The sequence below is a fragment of the Mya arenaria genome, chromosome 15 (assembly GCF_026914265.1).
Source record: "Mya arenaria isolate MELC-2E11 chromosome 15, ASM2691426v1".
NCBI lineage: Eukaryota > Metazoa > Mollusca > Bivalvia > Myida > Myidae > Mya > Mya arenaria.
In genome coordinates, this window is record NC_069136.1 from 10,526,352 (window position 1) to 10,545,828 (window position 19,477).

Here is a 19,477-nt window from a genome sequence, read left to right on the forward strand (position 1 = left end):
GTGTTTGTTTGATAATTATACGGACGTTTAGTTCCGGTATCATTGTTGTTATTGCATCTCATTACGAAAGTTCCGATCTTGTAATTCAGTCTCTGCTTGAAAAATTGCACATCATTTCCAGACTGGTCGGGAAACGCGCTTGTCATGAATTCACTTTTGGTTTACAATACTGGGTTCGCTGGATCATGACGCGCAGCTTCCGGTCTGGTGTCATAGGTTAGGCTGGATCACAAAACGCATTGTCAGGTTTTGTTTCCTGTATTCTCATGGTTTACAAACTGTTGTGTTCGAAATGGTGTTGTGTATTCTCTTGAAAAACAACATACAGCTTCTCACAGGGGCCTCACGAGTTCAGCCGGGTCACAACACGCAAAGTCCGAGTTTTTATCGTCTTTTTTCATAATTTACAACGTGTTACGTTCGGACTGGCGTCGTCGATTTACTTGAAACACTGCACGCAACTCTCGGTTTGGCGCCGCGGTTGCCAGGCCGCCCAACACATCATCACCTAAAATAGAATCAATTGTAATTTGTGTAGGACAATCAATAATATGGCGGCATATAACTGCCTAACGTTTGCGAATTGTTTCGTGTTAAGCACTTAATTTTCGCGATATTGATAGCTAACTGGTTAATATTCGCGTAACGTTTTTGGAAAGATATATATCATAACACTAAAACCAGGCTTGAAAGTGCACCGAACTGCCACCTAATACGGTTTTTGGCTGTACAGCACAGATACAACTGGTTAACGCAATAAGATTCGTGATACAACTTAGTAATAAATGAACTTTTGGCTCCAAGCAGTAACTAGTTATGGTTTGTGTATTTCGAAAATTGGTGTTTATGCCAAAATACTAGGGATGGCAACGAGTACCCAAGTACTCGATCGAACGTCCGAGTACTCGAGTACCAAATCACTTCTCGAGTAGTCGGATTTTTTTTTGATTTTTCTTTATAAAAATCACCAAATACACGATTTTCAGACAAAATATCAGATCTGGTTAGTTCCAAGAGGAAAATTTACGGTCCCTCTAATCCCCGCTGTGTACACAATTGACCTCAATCAATTAGTTGACAGTTGTTGTGATAGTTGCAAACTGTCGTACACCACATACATAAATACAAACACCAGCTTCATCTTCCTAAAATGGCATACATATATTTTATAAACCGTTTTGGCATTGTGTTAGTAATGTGTCAAACCTTAATGGTGTAAGAGGGGGTTGAAACATATATCCTAGATAAGATTACCAAGACATGACCCATACTCAACCACGTTCTAGCTGTGTTTGATATAGTAATACAATATAACCGACATTTGTGTCATATGCATAGTTAACAACAGTTATTCAGTTTAAAGTCATTAAAACCTTTTGTACGAAACGTTACCTTATTTTTATTTGGTTTGATATCTCTAATGTAATGTTCTGTATTAATGTCAAATTGTGTGGTATAAAACTAGCAGCATTCTTGATATCAGAAAATTACATTGTGACCTGTTTAAACGAGGCATGCCACATAACCTAACGCGACTTAGATATAATCAAGCTGGACATTATGTCTACGTTTCGTAAATAATTGTTATAATATGGGTCCCTAGGTACAATAATAATCATGTTTGTTTTCACGTGTGACCGACCTTTTTAACTTTACCGCGCCCACAAATGATTCACATGTTTTGCGAAAAAAAATAGATAGTGAAATAACATTCATAACAAATGACTCAGTATAAAACTCTTAAAGGGACTCGCTCATGTTTGTGGACCAAAATGTTTATCACGGTAATGCATCTTAGAATAATACACTAATTTTGTATTTATTTTACTCGTTGAATCCGAAATGACAGACAGAAAATACAATTAAAGTATAAAAACGAAGGGAGCGAACCCCCACATGTATAATCAATATAGTTTTGTTTTAAAAATTGACAACAGAACCGTTCGTCCACAATGAGTAATACATAAATGAGGGATCATTTTACCATGAATGCGTTCGTTGAAAATAGTAACTTATGCATACTATTATGTAACACCAATGCATTTTACAAAACATGAGCGAATCTCTTTAATAGACATGACTCATTTTCACATCTGAATTAAAAAAAAAATAGTAAAGAACGAATTTAAAATAAGATCTATGTAGTATGGGGCGGGTGTTATGAAGACAAATAAATATCGCCTTAATTACATAATCCCGAGATCCATACTTTGCCAAAAAGGATTTGGTATCGCTGATTTGATCTCAGTGAGATATTTCCTCCAATGGTGCATTTCGTTGAAAGGTTAATAAATTGTTAAACTTGCAATTCCAAAACACCGTAACGGTAAAGGAAACTTTGGAACGGAACTTAGCCATTAATGTTCTCAGAATATAAACAAAGCAACATGGATATACGTTTTGGATACAAAATTTAAGACGATAACTCACGGATAACAACCGAGAGCACTTCATGTCCAAATACACTTAATAATAAGCCATTTATATTCAACTGATTAAATGCCCGTTAATATGCATTTATTCACCCAACGACCTACCACTTCAATTAAATTGCGACAAACTAAAGGTTTTGAACTATCTCTTTACAGATCAAGGCTTTGTGATATTCTATTAAGTTACCATTTCTCCCGGCGAAAGTAGTTTATTTACGGCATCTCCTTCATGAAAAAAGTCCGCTCCGCCAGCTTTCAAAATCAATCCGCAAAAAACTCAGTACCTTGATACAGGAAACTGAAAGGAAAGAATACAAAACCTTGAGTAACATCCATATACATTTAATATCATTCGACAAATTCATACTTTATATTCATTGTTCTCTAGGTAGATTAGAATAAAGAGTGTTTGTATCACGTGAATCCGTCGTGAGTTCGATTCCCAGTTGGCCAGTGTCAATGGTGATACATTTGGGTTCAAATTGCTAAAAGCAAGTTTGAAATCGTATATATATATATATTACTTGACACCGCCTGTAGAAAATCCATGCGTACAGTAACATGTTATGTCTCCAGTCCTGTACATAGCTAGTGTCGGCTCTTTATGGGAAAAGTTTCCGCTTCCACATGTTAGTATTAGTTATGATATGGTGGATATTTGCTGTAAGAAGATGTCAATTAAAACTTTTTTAATTGACAAGGCTGGGGACGAGAAAAACAGTTGTAAACTAATGCAGTATTAGCCAAAGCTTGAACAGCTGATTCATCGTTTAAGCCTTGTTTATTGAGCATATTTACGCTTCTAAGTAAGTATTGACATTTTCTTTAAATAAATGCAAGAACGAGATACCTAGTTTGCGATAGTAGTAACATGGCGATCTACGAAAATACAGTTGCCAACTAATATTGCACTTAACCAAAGTTGGATTGACTGATTTTCGCTTCATCTTCATTTACTCTACCACGACAGCATAGTAATCTAGATCTGATAAGCGCTTGTGGAGGCAGCCCCGCTCATGAACGTCCCTCTAAGCCGCCGAGGTCCCTGTCGCTACTTGCACACAGAGTTCTGAGAATGTTCGGCACAGATTTCTAGAAGGCGTCGAGCGAGTGTCCACCAAGGTTAAGCATCAGAGGTATTCCTCTTACAAGAAAACCCGAACAAGCGCTACTTAATCCCGACAACAATACCGTCGTTCTACTTAACACGAAAGAAACATTATTAACATTGGAATACGACATTACAATTGATTTAAAAAAAAAAATAGTTCCACCACATCTCATGTCTCCTACACATAAATGTGTTTGTAATATGGTAGCAAAACGCAAGAAACAAAACAAGCTTTGGAAAAGTCCACATTATACATAAAATACTTAGACAACCGTATTTACTTACCATATTGCACAATGAAGGAAGGCACTAGCACACATATAAACTACATAAAATATTCTATAGGGAAACACCTTGATAGATAGTATAAATATTTTTAATTATAGAACTTAACTGATTTCGTTTCCATTTCCGCTGCATCCAAGTTATATGCCAACACTGTTTTAACTGAATATTTTAAAAGTGTGTGTAATGTCAATTATTTTATTTTATTACAATCGTAACTGATGTTGCAACTTCATGTTATACTACACTCTAATGCACAAACAACAACACAAAATATTATAACTATTTAACTTTTATCGTCTTTTTTCATAATTTACAACGTGTTACGTTCGGACTGGCGTCGTCGATTTACTTGAAACACTGCACGCAACTCTCGGTTTGGCGCCGCGGTTGCCAGGCCGCCCAACACATCATCACCTAAAATAGAATCAATTGTAATTTGTGTAGGACAATCAATAATATGGCGGCATATAACTGCCTAACGTTTGCGAATTGTTTCGTGTTAAGCACTTAATTTTCGCGATATTGATAGCTAACTGGTTAATATTCGCGTAACGTTTTTGGAAAGATATATATCATAACACTAAAACCAGGCTTGAAAGTGCACCGAACTGCCACCTAATACGGTTTTTGGCTGTACAGCACAGATACAACTGGTTAACGCAATAAGATTCGTGATACAACTTAGTAATAAATGAACTTTTGGCTCCAAGCAGTAACTAGTTATGGTTTGTGTATTTCGAAAATTGGTGTTTATGCCAAAATACTAGGGATGGCAACGAGTACCCAAGTACTCGATCGAACGTCCGAGTACTCGAGTACCAAATCACTTCTCGAGTAGTCGGATTTTTTTTTGATTTTTCTTTATAAAAATCACCAAATACACGATTTTCAGACAAAATATCAGATCTGGTTAGTTCCAAGAGGAAAATTTACGGTCCCTCTAATCCCCGCTGTGTACACAATTGACCTCAATCAATTAGTTGACAGTTGTTGTGATAGTTGCAAACTGTCGTACACCACATACATAAATACAAACACCAGCTTCATCTTCCTAAAATGGCATACATATATTTTATAAACCGTTTTGGCATTGTGTTAGTAATGTGTCAAACCTTAATGGTGTAAGAGGGGGTTGAAACATATATCCTAGATAAGATTACCAAGACATGACCCATACTCAACCACGTTCTAGCTGTGTTTGATATAGTAATACAATATAACCGACATTTGTGTCATATGCATAGTTAACAACAGTTATTCAGTTTAAAGTCATTAAAACCTTTTGTACGAAACGTTACCTTATTTTTATTTGGTTTGATATCTCTAATGTAATGTTCTGTATTAATGTCAAATTGTGTGGTATAAAACTAGCAGCATTCTTGATATCAGAAAATTACATTGTGACCTGTTTAAACGAGGCATGCCACATAACCTAACGCGACTTAGATATAATCAAGCTGGACATTATGTCTACGTTTCGTAAATAATTGTTATAATATGGGTCCCTAGGTACAATAATAATCATGTTTGTTTTCACGTGTGACCGACCTTTTTAACTTTACCGCGCCCACAAATGATTCACATGTTTTGCGAAAAAAAAATAGATAGTGAAATAACATTCATAACAAATGACTCAGTATAAAACTCTTAAAGGGACTCGCTCATGTTTGTGGACCAAAATGTTTATCACGGTAATGCATCTTAGAATAATACACTAATTTTGTATTTATTTTACTCGTTGAATCCGAAATGACAGACAGAAAATACAATTAAAGTATAAAAACGAAGGGAGCGAACCCCCACATGTATAATCAATATAGTTTTGTTTTAAAAATTGACAACAGAACCGTTCGTCCACAATGAGTAATACATAAATGAGGGATCATTTTACCATGAATGCGTTCGTTGAAAATAGTAACTTATGCATACTATTATGTAACACCAATGCATTTTACAAAACATGAGCGAATCTCTTTAATAGACATGACTCATTTTCACATCTGAATTAAAAAAAAAAATAGTAAAGAACGAATTTAAAATAAGATCTATGTAGTATGGGGCGGGTGTTATGAAGACAAATAAATATCGCCTTAATTACATAATCCCGAGATCCATACTTTGCCAAAAAGGATTTGGTATCGCTGATTTGATCTCAGTGAGATATTTCCTCCAATGGTGCATTTCGTTGAAAGGTTAATAAATTGTTAAACTTGCAATTCCAAAACACCGTAACGGTAAAGGAAACTTTGGAACGGAACTTAGCCATTAATGTTCTCAGAATATAAACAAAGCAACATGGATATACGTTTTGGATACAAAATTTAAGACGATAACTCACGGATAACAACCGAGAGCACTTCATGTCCAAATACACTTAATAATAAGCCATTTATATTCAACTGATTAAATGCCCGTTAATATGCATTTATTCACCCAACGACCTACCACTTCAATTAAATTGCGACAAACTAAAGGTTTTGAACTATCTCTTTACAGATCAAGGCTTTGTGATATTCTATTAAGTTACCATTTCTCCCGGCGAAAGTAGTTTATTTACGGCATCTCCTTCATGAAAAAAGTCCGCTCCGCCAGCTTTCAAAATCAATCCGCAAAAAACTCAGTACCTTGATACAGGAAACTGAAAGGAAAGAATACAAAACCTTGAGTAACATCCATATACATTTAATATCATTCGACAAATTCATACTTTATATTCATTGTTCTCTAGGTAGATTAGAATAAAGAGTGTTTGTATCACGTGAATCCGTCGTGAGTTCGATTCCCAGTTGGCCAGTGTCAATGGTGATACATTTGGGTTCAAATTGCTAAAAGCAAGTTTGAAATCGTATATATATATATATTACTTGACACCGCCTGTAGAAAATCCATGCGTACAGTAACATGTTATGTCTCCAGTCCTGTACATAGCTAGTGTCGGCTCTTTATGGGAAAAGTTTCCGCTTCCACATGTTAGTATTAGTTATGATATGGTGGATATTTGCTGTAAGAAGATGTCAATTAAAACTTTTTTAATTGACAAGGCTGGGGACGAGAAAAACAGTTGTAAACTAATGCAGTATTAGCCAAAGCTTGAACAGCTGATTCATCGTTTAAGCCTTGTTTATTGAGCATATTTACGCTTCTAAGTAAGTATTGACATTTTCTTTAAATAAATGCAAGAACGAGATACCTAGTTTGCGATAGTAGTAACATGGCGATCTACGAAAATACAGTTGCCAACTAATATTGCACTTAACCAAAGTTGGATTGACTGATTTTCGCTTCATCTTCATTTACTCTACCACGACAGCATAGTAATCTAGATCTGATAAGCGCTTGTGGAGGCAGCCCCGCTCATGAACGTCCCTCTAAGCCGCCGAGGTCCCTGTCGCTACTTGCACACAGAGTTCTGAGAATGTTCGGCACAGATTTCTAGAAGGCGTCGAGCGAGTGTCCACCAAGGTTAAGCATCAGAGGTATTCCTCTTACAAGAAAACCCGAACAAGCGCTACTTAATCCCGACAACAATACCGTCGTTCTACTTAACACGAAAGAAACATTATTAACATTGGAATACGACATTACAATTGATTTAAAAAAAAAAATAGTTCCACCACATCTCATGTCTCCTACACATAAATGTGTTTGTAATATGGTAGCAAAACGCAAGAAACAAAACAAGCTTTGGAAAAGTCCACATTATACATAAAATACTTAGACAACCGTATTTACTTACCATATTGCACAATGAAGGAAGGCACTAGCACACATATAAACTACATAAAATATTCTATAGGGAAACACCTTGATAGATAGTATAAATATTTTTAATTATAGAACTTAGCTGATTTCGTTTCCATTTCCGCTGCATCCAAGTTATATGCCAACACTGTTTTAACTGAATATTTTAAAAGTGTGTGTAATGTCAATTATTTTATTTTATTACAATCGTAACTGATGTTGCAACTTCATGTTATACTACACTCTAATGCACAAACAACAACACAAAATATTATAACTACATTGAAAGGAAAACTGATTGACTCGCATATTGGTTGAAATCACTCACCATTGGTTGATTTTGGTGATAATTGCTTAACAGTGTGTTACATGCGTCCTAAGGTGTAGGACATTACACATTTTGTCACTTTCATATCCCCGGCAATTGTCATAACACGTGCTTTCAATAAAAACCGTTTCTCCCATGAAGAAAGGCTTGGATTCGATATTTAAGTGTTTAGTTGCGAAATCCCGCTTACAACACAATCGTTTTTACATAAAAAAACGGGACGTTTTTTTATAAATTATCCGGCAATTACATCAAAATTGACGGGAAGCATTTGTTTCTGTAGAATATAAATTAACAGTAAGGACAATATTAATATTGTCAAAACTCGCTATGTTGAAGTCATGCGGACCTCAGGAAATACTTCGAGATAACGATTTTTTCGATATTACCGACATATAAAACTCGCCTTATAAAACCCAATAAATTGGCTCAAAGTTGTGCATAACCAGAACATCGAGATAATCGAGTTCGACATAACGAGTTGCAACTGTTCTCGTTTATAACAATTTGATAAAGAACGGATGTGTGCGTTGCATGTAGATCCCATGATTATCTTATGATTTGTGTGTATTCAGTATTGTTGCGTGATGATCTGTCTTATATTCGTGCGCAAGTCATATTGGAAACGAACAGAAACATTTTATAAAACATTTTGGGCCACATACTTGCTTTGCAGTCGATAAAACGGTTATACATTTTTGTTGTCAAACTATTTCTCCCGACATCATTATCAGAAATATATTAAATAGTGACATGTTTGGAAGTATTGATAATCGTAACAACTAGGCGAATACTGTAAAATATCTGTTATATACGTATGGTTTCTCATGTTGGTGCTTAAAATCAAACTCTGTTGCTTATTGATTATTCATAACGAAAGAATAACTTTCTGAAAACAGAAGGTTTGCCAATGTGATTACCAACATCAATTTCATTATCAGCGTGACAAATGTCATTTGTTCGATATGCTCTTTTGACGCATGTGAATCTACTTGTATATAAAGTCTGTCCGTTTTGTTTCATGATGTTATGTGTCTTTCTGTGAGTCTGTTAGGCCTTATCCTTACTCTCAGCCGGGTCTGTGTTGTGTTAGTTGCTACTTGACTTGTTCCGTTAGTGCATTATAGTTAAAAATTAAAACCCGAACATAGAAAAATTGATTATATATTTTTTGCATTGTATCCATATAGTTTGTTGTATTTAAGGTCCCGTTAGCGTAGTATAATGGCTAAATGTTACAATTGCATTATTCTGCATTAGTTCATTAAATAGTTGAATAAGGCATTAACCTCTCTCGTAACTCTGTGCTGGTGGTATTAATAAAGCATACTTACTGCCAAGTACACAAACAATCAAATGGGAGTAAAGTATTGGGCGTTTAGGGCCAAACTATTTGAAAACCACCTGGCCCTCAACTATTTGAAACTTGGTTACTTAAATCTAACAATCCATTTTTTTAAACGTACAATAGCTCTCACATATAACGCAACTTAAGTGGTTTCATACTCAACAAAGAGTATAACTAAAATGGTTGTCCGGTTAGTACAGTGATTAGTGCACACACATGTGACCTTGGTTGGTAGTCACAAAGCTGGAGGCGTCGGTTTTCTACGGATTCTCCGGTTTCCCCCACATCACAAGACTTTACATCTTCGGACGATATCGTATCAACGAGAGTGACTAAGCATAAGTTAATGTAACTTCCCTTAATATAATTCTATAACCTCCTACCCTATAGAAAACAACAAAATCTATACTTTTGAGTGGTATTTTTTGGAAGTCTCAGTGAAGCGATTTGAGAAACCGATTAACACATACAGCATGAACTTGCAACATGAGCAAAGTATGTCTTATTAACATCATGCCTGACAAAAATGGAGCTTACAGACGTGGTCGACTGGCCGAGGAAAAACTGAGATAAAACCCTCCTTCTGGGGAAAACTCAGAAACCTCTGCCCGTTTGTCATCCAGATTTACAGGATTTGTCTCGTACCACTAGATGTCGGGCCTCATCACCCATAAGCTCCTTAACAATTAGGTATAAAATGCATATCATTTATATGATTCATGTCACGTACTATATCAAAATATACAATTGTCAATTAAAACGCTATGTATACAAGTGAGAACAAAAAAGATCATTCATATGATGAAATTGCATAATAACAGAAATTTTCACCTTCAACATTTGCTTGTAAAAATTTACAATCAATTGTATCGATGTGAGCGTATCATTTTCCCAGCGCTGAATGCCTTTACCTTCATATACGCACGATATACTCGTGCCTATGAATCACACGTGCATAAAAAACGCCACCTGACGGTTATTCCATTACAAGGGAAATAAATTTTCTTCTAATTCGTTTCACTTAAACGCAGAAAATAATATTTTCTTCAAAGTCGTTATAAAATCAATACGGTTTAAAATAAAGGGGGATACTATTATGTGTTTTGCGGTATCTGCAGTAGCATATATCACTTGAATTTATTGTACTTGTTTACTAGTGTGTTAAATGTGATAATGAAGTTTTCGTACGGTTAATCAAAGGTTTTTAGCTCATCGATGAGCACGATGTACGGAAGGCTAAGCAATTGTAATTAATGATCAATTTGTAAAACAGTATCATTGAAAAAAAGTGATAAAACATGATATATCATTTGAACAAGCACAATACCGTGAACTTTTATATAATTATGAGTTACTAGAAGTTTTCCATCGAATTTGCTACACTTATGACGAAGGGGTCGTTCGGTCAGAATTATGAAGTACATGTATGAGTTAAACAAAATCTACCTTTTTATTACCTTTGATTTATACTGTATGTAACTTAGATATATCATGCATGTTTCTTATATATGCCATCCATGTACTTAGATATATAGTATTGAGTAGTTGCTTTGTATGACCTTCTTTTAAGCTGTAGAACAATTTACTTTGCAGTATCTATTTCAGTGCAGGGAAAATACAGATGTAGTTTTAAGCTAATTATGGACGAGGGACCGGCTATTCAAAATGAACAAGATATGCCATGATAGTGTTTTGGCACATTTGCATCTCCTACTATATATAACGAACATCGAATAATTCGATTAAAAGAGTTATTCAAAGACATTGGTGTTCGTTTACGGAAATGCTCTTCGTTCCAGATAGAGAATTAAAGATATAATGCGATAACAGAGATTAGGGTCTTATAGCCCAGTCATATATCTGGGTATATTGTACCTGACTTGCATACTTAGTATACTAAGCAAGGTATTTCAAATTTAAATAAAACCATATTTAAACCAAACGCCTAGCCCTAAAGCAAAGGAATACATTTAATTGTTTATACAATTGAAAAAAATACAACACGTGTTGAAGCATAGATGATTATTTTTATTTCATTACATTAAATCAGTGCAATATCACAGATATATGTAAACACAACGTATTTTTTCACAGTTTACACATTGCGCCATTCATGGGAGCTATTCATTTCTTTGTTTATGCATGTTTTCACAACTGGGAACAGTAATCGCAAGCTCTGTCCTTGTCATGAGTAAAGTGTATATAAATAACACTAATGGAATGAAAAACTATAGGGACAAGCCGATTATTCTAAACAAATATAAAGCATAGAAACGGGCACAAGGCAAAAACCATTTCAATAAGAACACAAACAAAAACATTGCTTAACATGGCTAAGATGAGTTTAATCAAGGACAACCGAAATCATTCTCTGTAGCACTGGAAATTAAAACCACATAATGTATTTGTACGGGGCAATTTTATAGTCTCACAACATCATTATAATATATGAACGCTACGTATGGCGTTATACGCGTGACATTGTATACAAACCATTTACTGCTTTAAACATAATTGATCAAAAATTCCTTATTAAGAAAAAAATACAAAGTTCTGTTAATAGGTAGATGGGCTGAAGGCCGAACACTGGACTAGCCACATACTATTACTAGATATACAACAGGCACTTTACGAACTTGCCGAATATCGTCATTACCGCGCTCGCGCTAGATGTGCAGAATTTCAATAACATGAATAATCCATTCAGTGAATATCACATAACAAATATGTAGTTTTAATTTACGCCTAGTAAAAAAATGAATATAAGACGAAACTAGTTACTGTGGCATCGTCGGTCAAATGTTGGGACAATCAGTCTTGCCCCAGGGCTAGTAAGATGTTCTGTCAGCGAGCGCCGGCGTGTTTGGACCAAATTTATTGCTTCCGTTTGTACTTGACTTGAAACCGTTGGTATTACATACCCACAGAAAGTCTTTCTAAAAACGGTTCTGAAATTTGACCCGAAGGTCGCGTACACTATAATGTTGATTGAAAAACTAAAATAATATAGAATTTGGAATGCAGACTGAATCGTTGCCATTGTAACCGAGGTCGTAGAGTGACCTTTAGTGAATGTTCCTATCAGTATCCGTAAACGTATAACATGACTTGGGACATTTAATGCAAAAAACACAAAGGAAACCACAAATAACATTTTCGTCACCTTGGCGATAGGCAATATTCTTTTATGCACGGTGGCTGAAGGGTTGTCTCTGATAATCACGTTGGACAGCTTGGTATGTTTTTTCCTTATTTGTAGGATGTGTAACACCTTGTACGCAATTACAGCCATAAGAACACAAATAATAACGGTTGGGATCACAAGTGTAAACAAGCTATCACTATATACAAGAATCTGAGTCAGTTCCGTTAAGTTCCGATTCGGCGAACAGTCGCCATTCATTATCCGGAGGGAAATGCTATATAGCGCCAGTGCAAAGAGCACTAAGAGCACTGTGCTGATTTTTGAAATACAATCACAACACACCTTTCTGGCTGTGAATGGATTGTGAATGAGCAGAAAGTTTTCAAATGTTATAAAGACACACAACCAAACCGAAACACATCCACATACGTATGACATAAATATGATTGTCTGGCAGACACCTTTCACCTGGCTTAGACGTAGATCAAAGGTGCCTGAAATCCATGGGAGGAGCAGGCTTAATAAAAAGCCATTGTCACTGAATCCTCTTACGGCTAGATACAATGAACAGGGTGCTCTTCTTAATGGGAGTTTTAGAAAGGTTATTGAAGACAATGAGTTTCCCAGCAATCCGAACACGCATATCACCGGCAGGGTGTATTTCTCCACATTAAGAACAGCGTGGTATACGGGATCATTCATAATAAATGGAATTCCTATAGACTGATTGACTGATGTGTTTGCACTATGATGGTCTTGAATTACTGTTTGATTTATGTCCGATAGTCTATCTGAAGTTTCTGATTGATACGCGAGATATTCGTCAGCCATTTGGATCTGAAAGAAAATAAAACAAGAAGTAAAGAACTGTAGCAATTTTATTTAAATAAAATTATGAAAACTGTGCAATGTTGTAGGTTAACAAGTCCACATTTTACTGTTTAACATTTTATTTCTCTGGTTTTGGACATCTCATTTTCAATTCTAACGTTTTGTTACATAATGCATAATTATAATGTTCTTGAATTTCATTTATCATTTTCAAATACGATTTGGGAGAAATCTGTGATATTCAACCTGGCCTAAATAATTTCAATTTAACGAATTTTCGATTTTTTCCATGTAAAATCGAAATGCTTTTAGTTAACAATATCAGGAATAACATTCTGTAAACATGTTTACAGATTTATGGAGTTCTGTCTGTTCGGTTACTAGAAAAAAAAACGTGGTTTTCCATTTAACAATAATTATATTTGGTACTGAAATCAAGTATTAGATAATTTTAAAGATAATTGAAACCAATTATTTTGGTCGTCAGACGCTTTGATACCACAAAAATAACTTCCTAGCGACCATAATGAGCACGATGGCCCCACTATTTGAAGACGAATGTCTATAAAGGAACAACAAATGGACACTGTAAACCAGATATGTGCAAGTAACCTAGTCGTCTTGAATCCCTTCTGTGATAATAATTCGTTTATATGTTGAACCGAGTTATTGCAAACAATGGATTCCTTGTAACATGTTTGCATAGTGTTTTTTGAAAGCAATTTAATCAAGATTTCATTATTTCATTATCGGTTTTTAGTTCATAACGTCCTTGACGTAAATGATCGATGTTCTTCATTGGTGAATATTTCATTAATTAACAATAGCAATATAGCAAGCATCATTAACGATACAACAGAATATTAGTGTTGGTCTTCAATATAAATTCCAAACAGCAACTCGTCCGCAAATAATCAATATATTCAATGTACTCACTGGTTTAAATAATTAACATGGTATTTTCGTAGATCAAGCTATGTAAGCTGGGAATCAAATCGCACGCGGTAGATATTGCGAGCGGAGATAGCCTTAATTAAACGCAGAGCTTCCTTGAGTTCAGTTTGTGCATATTGTTGCCTTTGTGGCTTATGTTTGCGATTTGGTTTACCGCTTGCAGTATATGCACGGCGATGCAACAGGGATATAAAACAAAATGGTTTGCTAATGTGAGGGACGGTTAATCTAAACTGAACGCAGGGCAAGGTCATTTATTTTGCCAAACACATTGTACATAAAAGTTAACTACATAAAAGTTAACTATGGCTTTAAAAGATGTTTGCACAAACTCAGTTCAGCCTTGTATTTGCTGATACTCGAATTCAGCGTTTTCCTCGTGCTATCGTAGTTGTGATTTTAAAACTGTACAATGTACGCATACCTGATTACGTGGTTTAAAGTCTCAGTATTTTCTGTAATGTAAACTTATCGATGTGAATATATAATGATTTCTTTTGACCTTTTTAACATTTAAAATAACCCTCAGATTGATAAAAAAATGAATTAGGTGCAGTTACAAACATGCAACAAAACCGAACGTATTATTTAAATTTAGCCCGCAAAGCGTCATTACGATATTTGCATATCACGTGACTTACTATAAACAAAAGAAACTTTATTGTTATATATACTATTTATTTTTATATTTTTCTATAAAATAAATAGATAAAGGCAAATTTAAACAAACAATCATCCTAACACTGTTATTTTTATTAAACATTTCAATTGAAAGATAAATAATAATACATTTGAAGCAAAGGGAGGTTAAAATATACTTGCATTGATCGATTAAATCAGCGGATTTCACTAAACAACATTGAAATTCATTCATTCAAAAAAATCACCAAAATTATTTGAAAAACAGGAGCTTAATTTTCTGCATGCGAAAGTTATTTATGAAAGATGCTCGGAGGCTCCATTTTTATAAAATTTGACCCCTTATCAGTTAATTGTCAATTGTTGCAATGAAAAGATGCTTGCTGGTACGATGTGATACTGTTTTGTTTAAATGAACAAATGTCATTTTTTGGTGTTTGGTACATTTTATTAGGAATAAGGCAACAGCTAATTTTGTTTACAAAACGGTATGCTCCGCCAACGTGTAGTGAGTCAGTGAAGAAATTAATGTTACTACTGGACATTCCCATGCATTTGTGTTAAATGAAGCACCGTGATGACCTCGAGGTTTTCCATATGAATGCATTATCTTTCATGGACTTGCTATTTAACTAAGTGATTTTTTTTTATTTATAATGTAGACATTACTATTCCATCTTATTTTCAACTTACGCTTTTATTTTTTCCCTTAATCATTCCGTCGAGCAGCTAAACTCGTAATGGAAAACCTCATCAACCATGAAGGTTAAATTCATTGCTCAAACACATTACATATGTTTAATAATGTTGAAAAGAAAGGATTTATGCATTTTTCCTAATACCTGTTTTCAATTCTAAATATATAAGTATGATTGTAAGTATATTAAATACCACGTATTGTAACTGATAAAGCGTCTTGTTTGCCCAGTAATATTTAGATTGATAGATGACCAATGCAGTCGAGCACGTGTCAGTATCAACAACGAGTAGCTATTACCAGCAATGTAAGGCATGGCAGGGATAACACATTCGCTTATTGTCCTCTGACGGGGAATAATGTATAAAGCAAAGTAATCACGATTGCAATATTTGTTGTATGTGCTTTCCAAGCCGACGAATATACATCATTAACCATAACGTTGAATTAATTGTTTAATAGCATCTTATATGTATAAACATGTTGAATGGAAAAGGATATATGCATTATTCTTAAGATCTATTATCAACGATGATTTTGAAGTAACATGTTTAACAATCCGTGATTGAGAGACGAAAGTAAATTACGAGTTTAGTAAACGACATATAATATAACTTATGTAACTGGTATAGTTCGCACGGTGATGGTAGAATGGACAGAATACCAATGTAGTCCAACACGAGGCAATATCAAAAACGAGAAGCAATTACCAGACATGTTAGGCATAGGAATTGACACGATTGTCCATTGTCATCTGACGGGGAATGTTGTTAAAAGCAATAAAATCATGAATGCAAGATTCCTCGAGTTTAGTCATTGCTTTCGAAGCCGAACAATATTGTTCCCAGCATATATTTACATCGTAAGAATTTGCATATAGATAACTTGCGTGGTAGTTTTTTAGAAAGCTTGTTTGAGTAACAATATGCGTGGTACATAATTATTTACGTATCCCCGGGTCGACTTCTTTTTATTGTTCAAAGAGCTTTGACTTTGAAGCTCACCCTTGCACATATACGAGTATTAGTCGTAACGAATCATGCAATGTATATATATTAAAGCTAGTTTAGTTGTCGGTGTACGGTATACTGATGATATCAATTTTATACTTGTAAAACTTAAATGAAAAACCATTTCTGATCAAGAAATGATTTGTACATGTTTATGTGTGTATGTATGTATGTAGGTTTATTATTTGACTCTCTTACTTTGTCCCTAATGTAACAAATGGCTCTGAGGCATATGTTACATGGGGAATTTATAATTTTGATAAGGTTGACAAGTAACTTTACACATTTTGTAAATATATTTGGGTGTCCGTGGGCAGATTATGAATGCGGCTGGAATGGTCGAACTTGGTCCCTCCCCATTATATGTTCTACGTAAAGAGCGAGCTCTAAAGTGTTACGTATGAATTCCCCGAACTTTGTTATTATCTGTACATTAGAATCATATTAGAGCCAACTCCTTTATAAACGTAAACTTTAAACCGACCTGGACAAATGCTGTTATTGTCTACTTGATGGAATAGGTTTTAGTAATATTTGGCTAAATTATAACGTGAACAAATAATGAAACTGTTCCCCCAATGCTAAAATAAATAATGCGTGATCATTAAGTACCAACATGGTTTGATATTCAATTCAGTCGGATTAAAAGGAATTTTTCAAATTTGTTATTTACGCTACGACTAAACGTACTTATATTCAAGCTGTCGTTTTTGTTTGTTTTATTTGATGTAATATTATGCTTTATTTTTTAATTTTTTTTGTGTATTTTATGCAGCTACTGTTTATACAGGTCAGATATTATTCTGTCTAATTGTTCTTTTGTGTAGAAATCTGTATATAAAGTATGATAATTGTGTTGGCAAAAGGCATGTATATGCAGTTATAACCAATTTACTGGAATCATGTTATCAGTTTTGTTTAACAATTCAACTTATACATGTCTGCACATCATTTTTTTATATCACAATTTTCTACTATTATATTCAACAATTACCTTACTTCGGCTTTATAACAACACAACCGTTTTGACTACACTAAGATAAAAGAAAAAAGAAACAATTACTTGCTTTGTCGGTTTTAACAAACATTCTGAGGATCACTTAAAGATCCTTCGCATGATTATAGTTCACCGTATACAGTATTTTAATACAAACACTCTTTTCTTATGTATATACTTTTCCCGTAGTGGAATACAGATGTACCAAAAACATTTAGTTATTTAAGTTATACATCAATGAAGTGTTGCCTTACATCGTTAAAATATATTGTGACCTAGTGGTTAGTGTCTCAGCTTATGGAGCGATTAGTCGGAGGTTCACAGCTCATAAGGGGCCTGTTCAAATTTTGCCCGTTGCTGACGAAGCAGCTTCTTCAGTTAATTGGGTACCATTTGCCTTCACACCAGGTGCTTAGATCATCATAAAGAATAGGAATCGACAGTAGTTGTCCATCAATAAATGTGTCCCAATAGTCCTGTCAATTGGTCCTTTATTGACCTAATTAAACTATAATTAAAACACACATAATTCTCATCACTTTACTCATAATCATCGCAAAGAGTAGCGACCATTCTGATTTCTCTACTTAATTTACGCTATGACGACCGGTATTTGAGTAAAATAAAAGCATGTTGCTATTTTACGAAAAAATTACGTTTCAGCCATTCGTTTTGTAAATACGCAGGATTTTTAATTTAATAAATTTAGATTTAAATTATTTTTTAACTTATAACCGTAAATAAGAGAGTATATTTCCATTACAGGAAAAAAGTAAAAATATATAGTCCTTTGGAAGATAACTAAATAACAAAGTATATGTTCATAACAGGTAAGCAATGGAAACAGATTGTCAGCAGGAAGATAACTCAATGTTTATTAAACTTTTTAAGTTAATGATCTCTGACTATCTACTTATTCTAAGCGAACTTAAGTTAATGGCGTTTTAATTGCCTAAATAAATTGTGTACGTTATGAAGTAAAATATGGAAGTTTTTTCAAGTCTGATCTTGTTGTCTCTGCCTCTGTACCAAAGCATTATGAAAAAAATCTAGTTGGTGGTATGCATGTTGATCATGTTAAGCAGTATTTTGGTAAATTCGCAATGAAGTACATCTTTATTTATGATCATATCTGAAATCTTACATATCAAATAAAGTTACGAGTAAACTAATTTAACCTAATATTTCTTTCATGTAAATAAGAATGATGTCAAGGAATATGCAATTTTGTAAACCACCTGATCTAAAATGCTGAAGAGTAATTATAAAGGTAAGGAGTACACTATGCTTCGAAGATCATCAAAAATGATCATATGACGTAATTTATTTTTTCTAAATACAACCTATGTAAAATGTTCCTGTGCATTATTAATGTTACTATTTTTATTATTATTATTATTATCATTAATATGAATATTATTACTTTTATTATTATCATTATTATCATCATTATTATTATTATTTTCATTATTATTAGTATTACTATTATCATTATTATTATTATTATTATTATTATTATTATTATTATTATTATTATTATTATTTTCATTATTATTATTATTATTATTATTATTATTATTATCATTATTATTATTAATATTTATTATTATTATTATTATTATTATTATTATTATTATTATTATTATTATTATTATTATTATTATTATTATTATTATTATTTTGGTATATTTTTGAAAAGGAAAAACTTAAAATCTCGAGCAACACGGATACAAACAATTTTATTATAAATGTACAATTTCATTCTGTATGGTAATGTCTTAAGCAGAGCAATTTTTTAACAAAAGCAATAATTACAGTGTATTTACCATTGTCGACTATCCAATATAATTCCACATTGCAATCACTAAGAACTTGCTCGTCGAGTACAAGAGACGCATCAGTTAAGTGTAAGTAACCATTACAGCATCTATATAACGGCAATGCATTTTTCCTTCC

At 33.9% G+C, this 19,477-nt stretch overlaps 1 protein-coding gene across 1 annotated transcript; it reads right to left on the reverse strand.

Moving 5' to 3' along the window:
• Positions 1–404: 404 nt before the first annotated feature.
• On the reverse strand, positions 405–13,224 carry LOC128220195 (rhodopsin-like). The gene is made up of 3 exons (XM_052928476.1): positions 12,312–13,224; positions 4,156–4,245; positions 405–508 (listed from the first exon to the last, which is right to left on the reverse strand). Exons 1-3 carry the CDS (start codon positions 13,222–13,224, stop codon positions 405–407), a joined length of 1,107 nt encoding a protein of 368 aa, XP_052784436.1.
• Positions 13,225–19,477: the final 6,253 nt, after the last annotated feature.

What these genes read in the sequence shown, in the direction of transcription:
- LOC128220195 (XM_052928476.1), bottom strand. Translation starts at nt 13,224, where the DNA reads ATGGCTGACGAATATCTCGCGTATCAATCAGAAACTTCAGATAGACTA. An exon ending in GATAGGAACATTCACTAAAG is followed by an intron (nt 4,246 to 12,311) that starts GTCACTCTACGA and finishes ATTCTATTTTAG; the next exon opens with GTGATGATGTGTTGGGCGGC. An exon ending in TCGACGACGCCAGTCCGAAC is followed by an intron (nt 509 to 4,155) that starts GTAACACGTTGT and finishes ATTCTATTTTAG; the next exon opens with GTGATGATGTGTTGGGCGGC.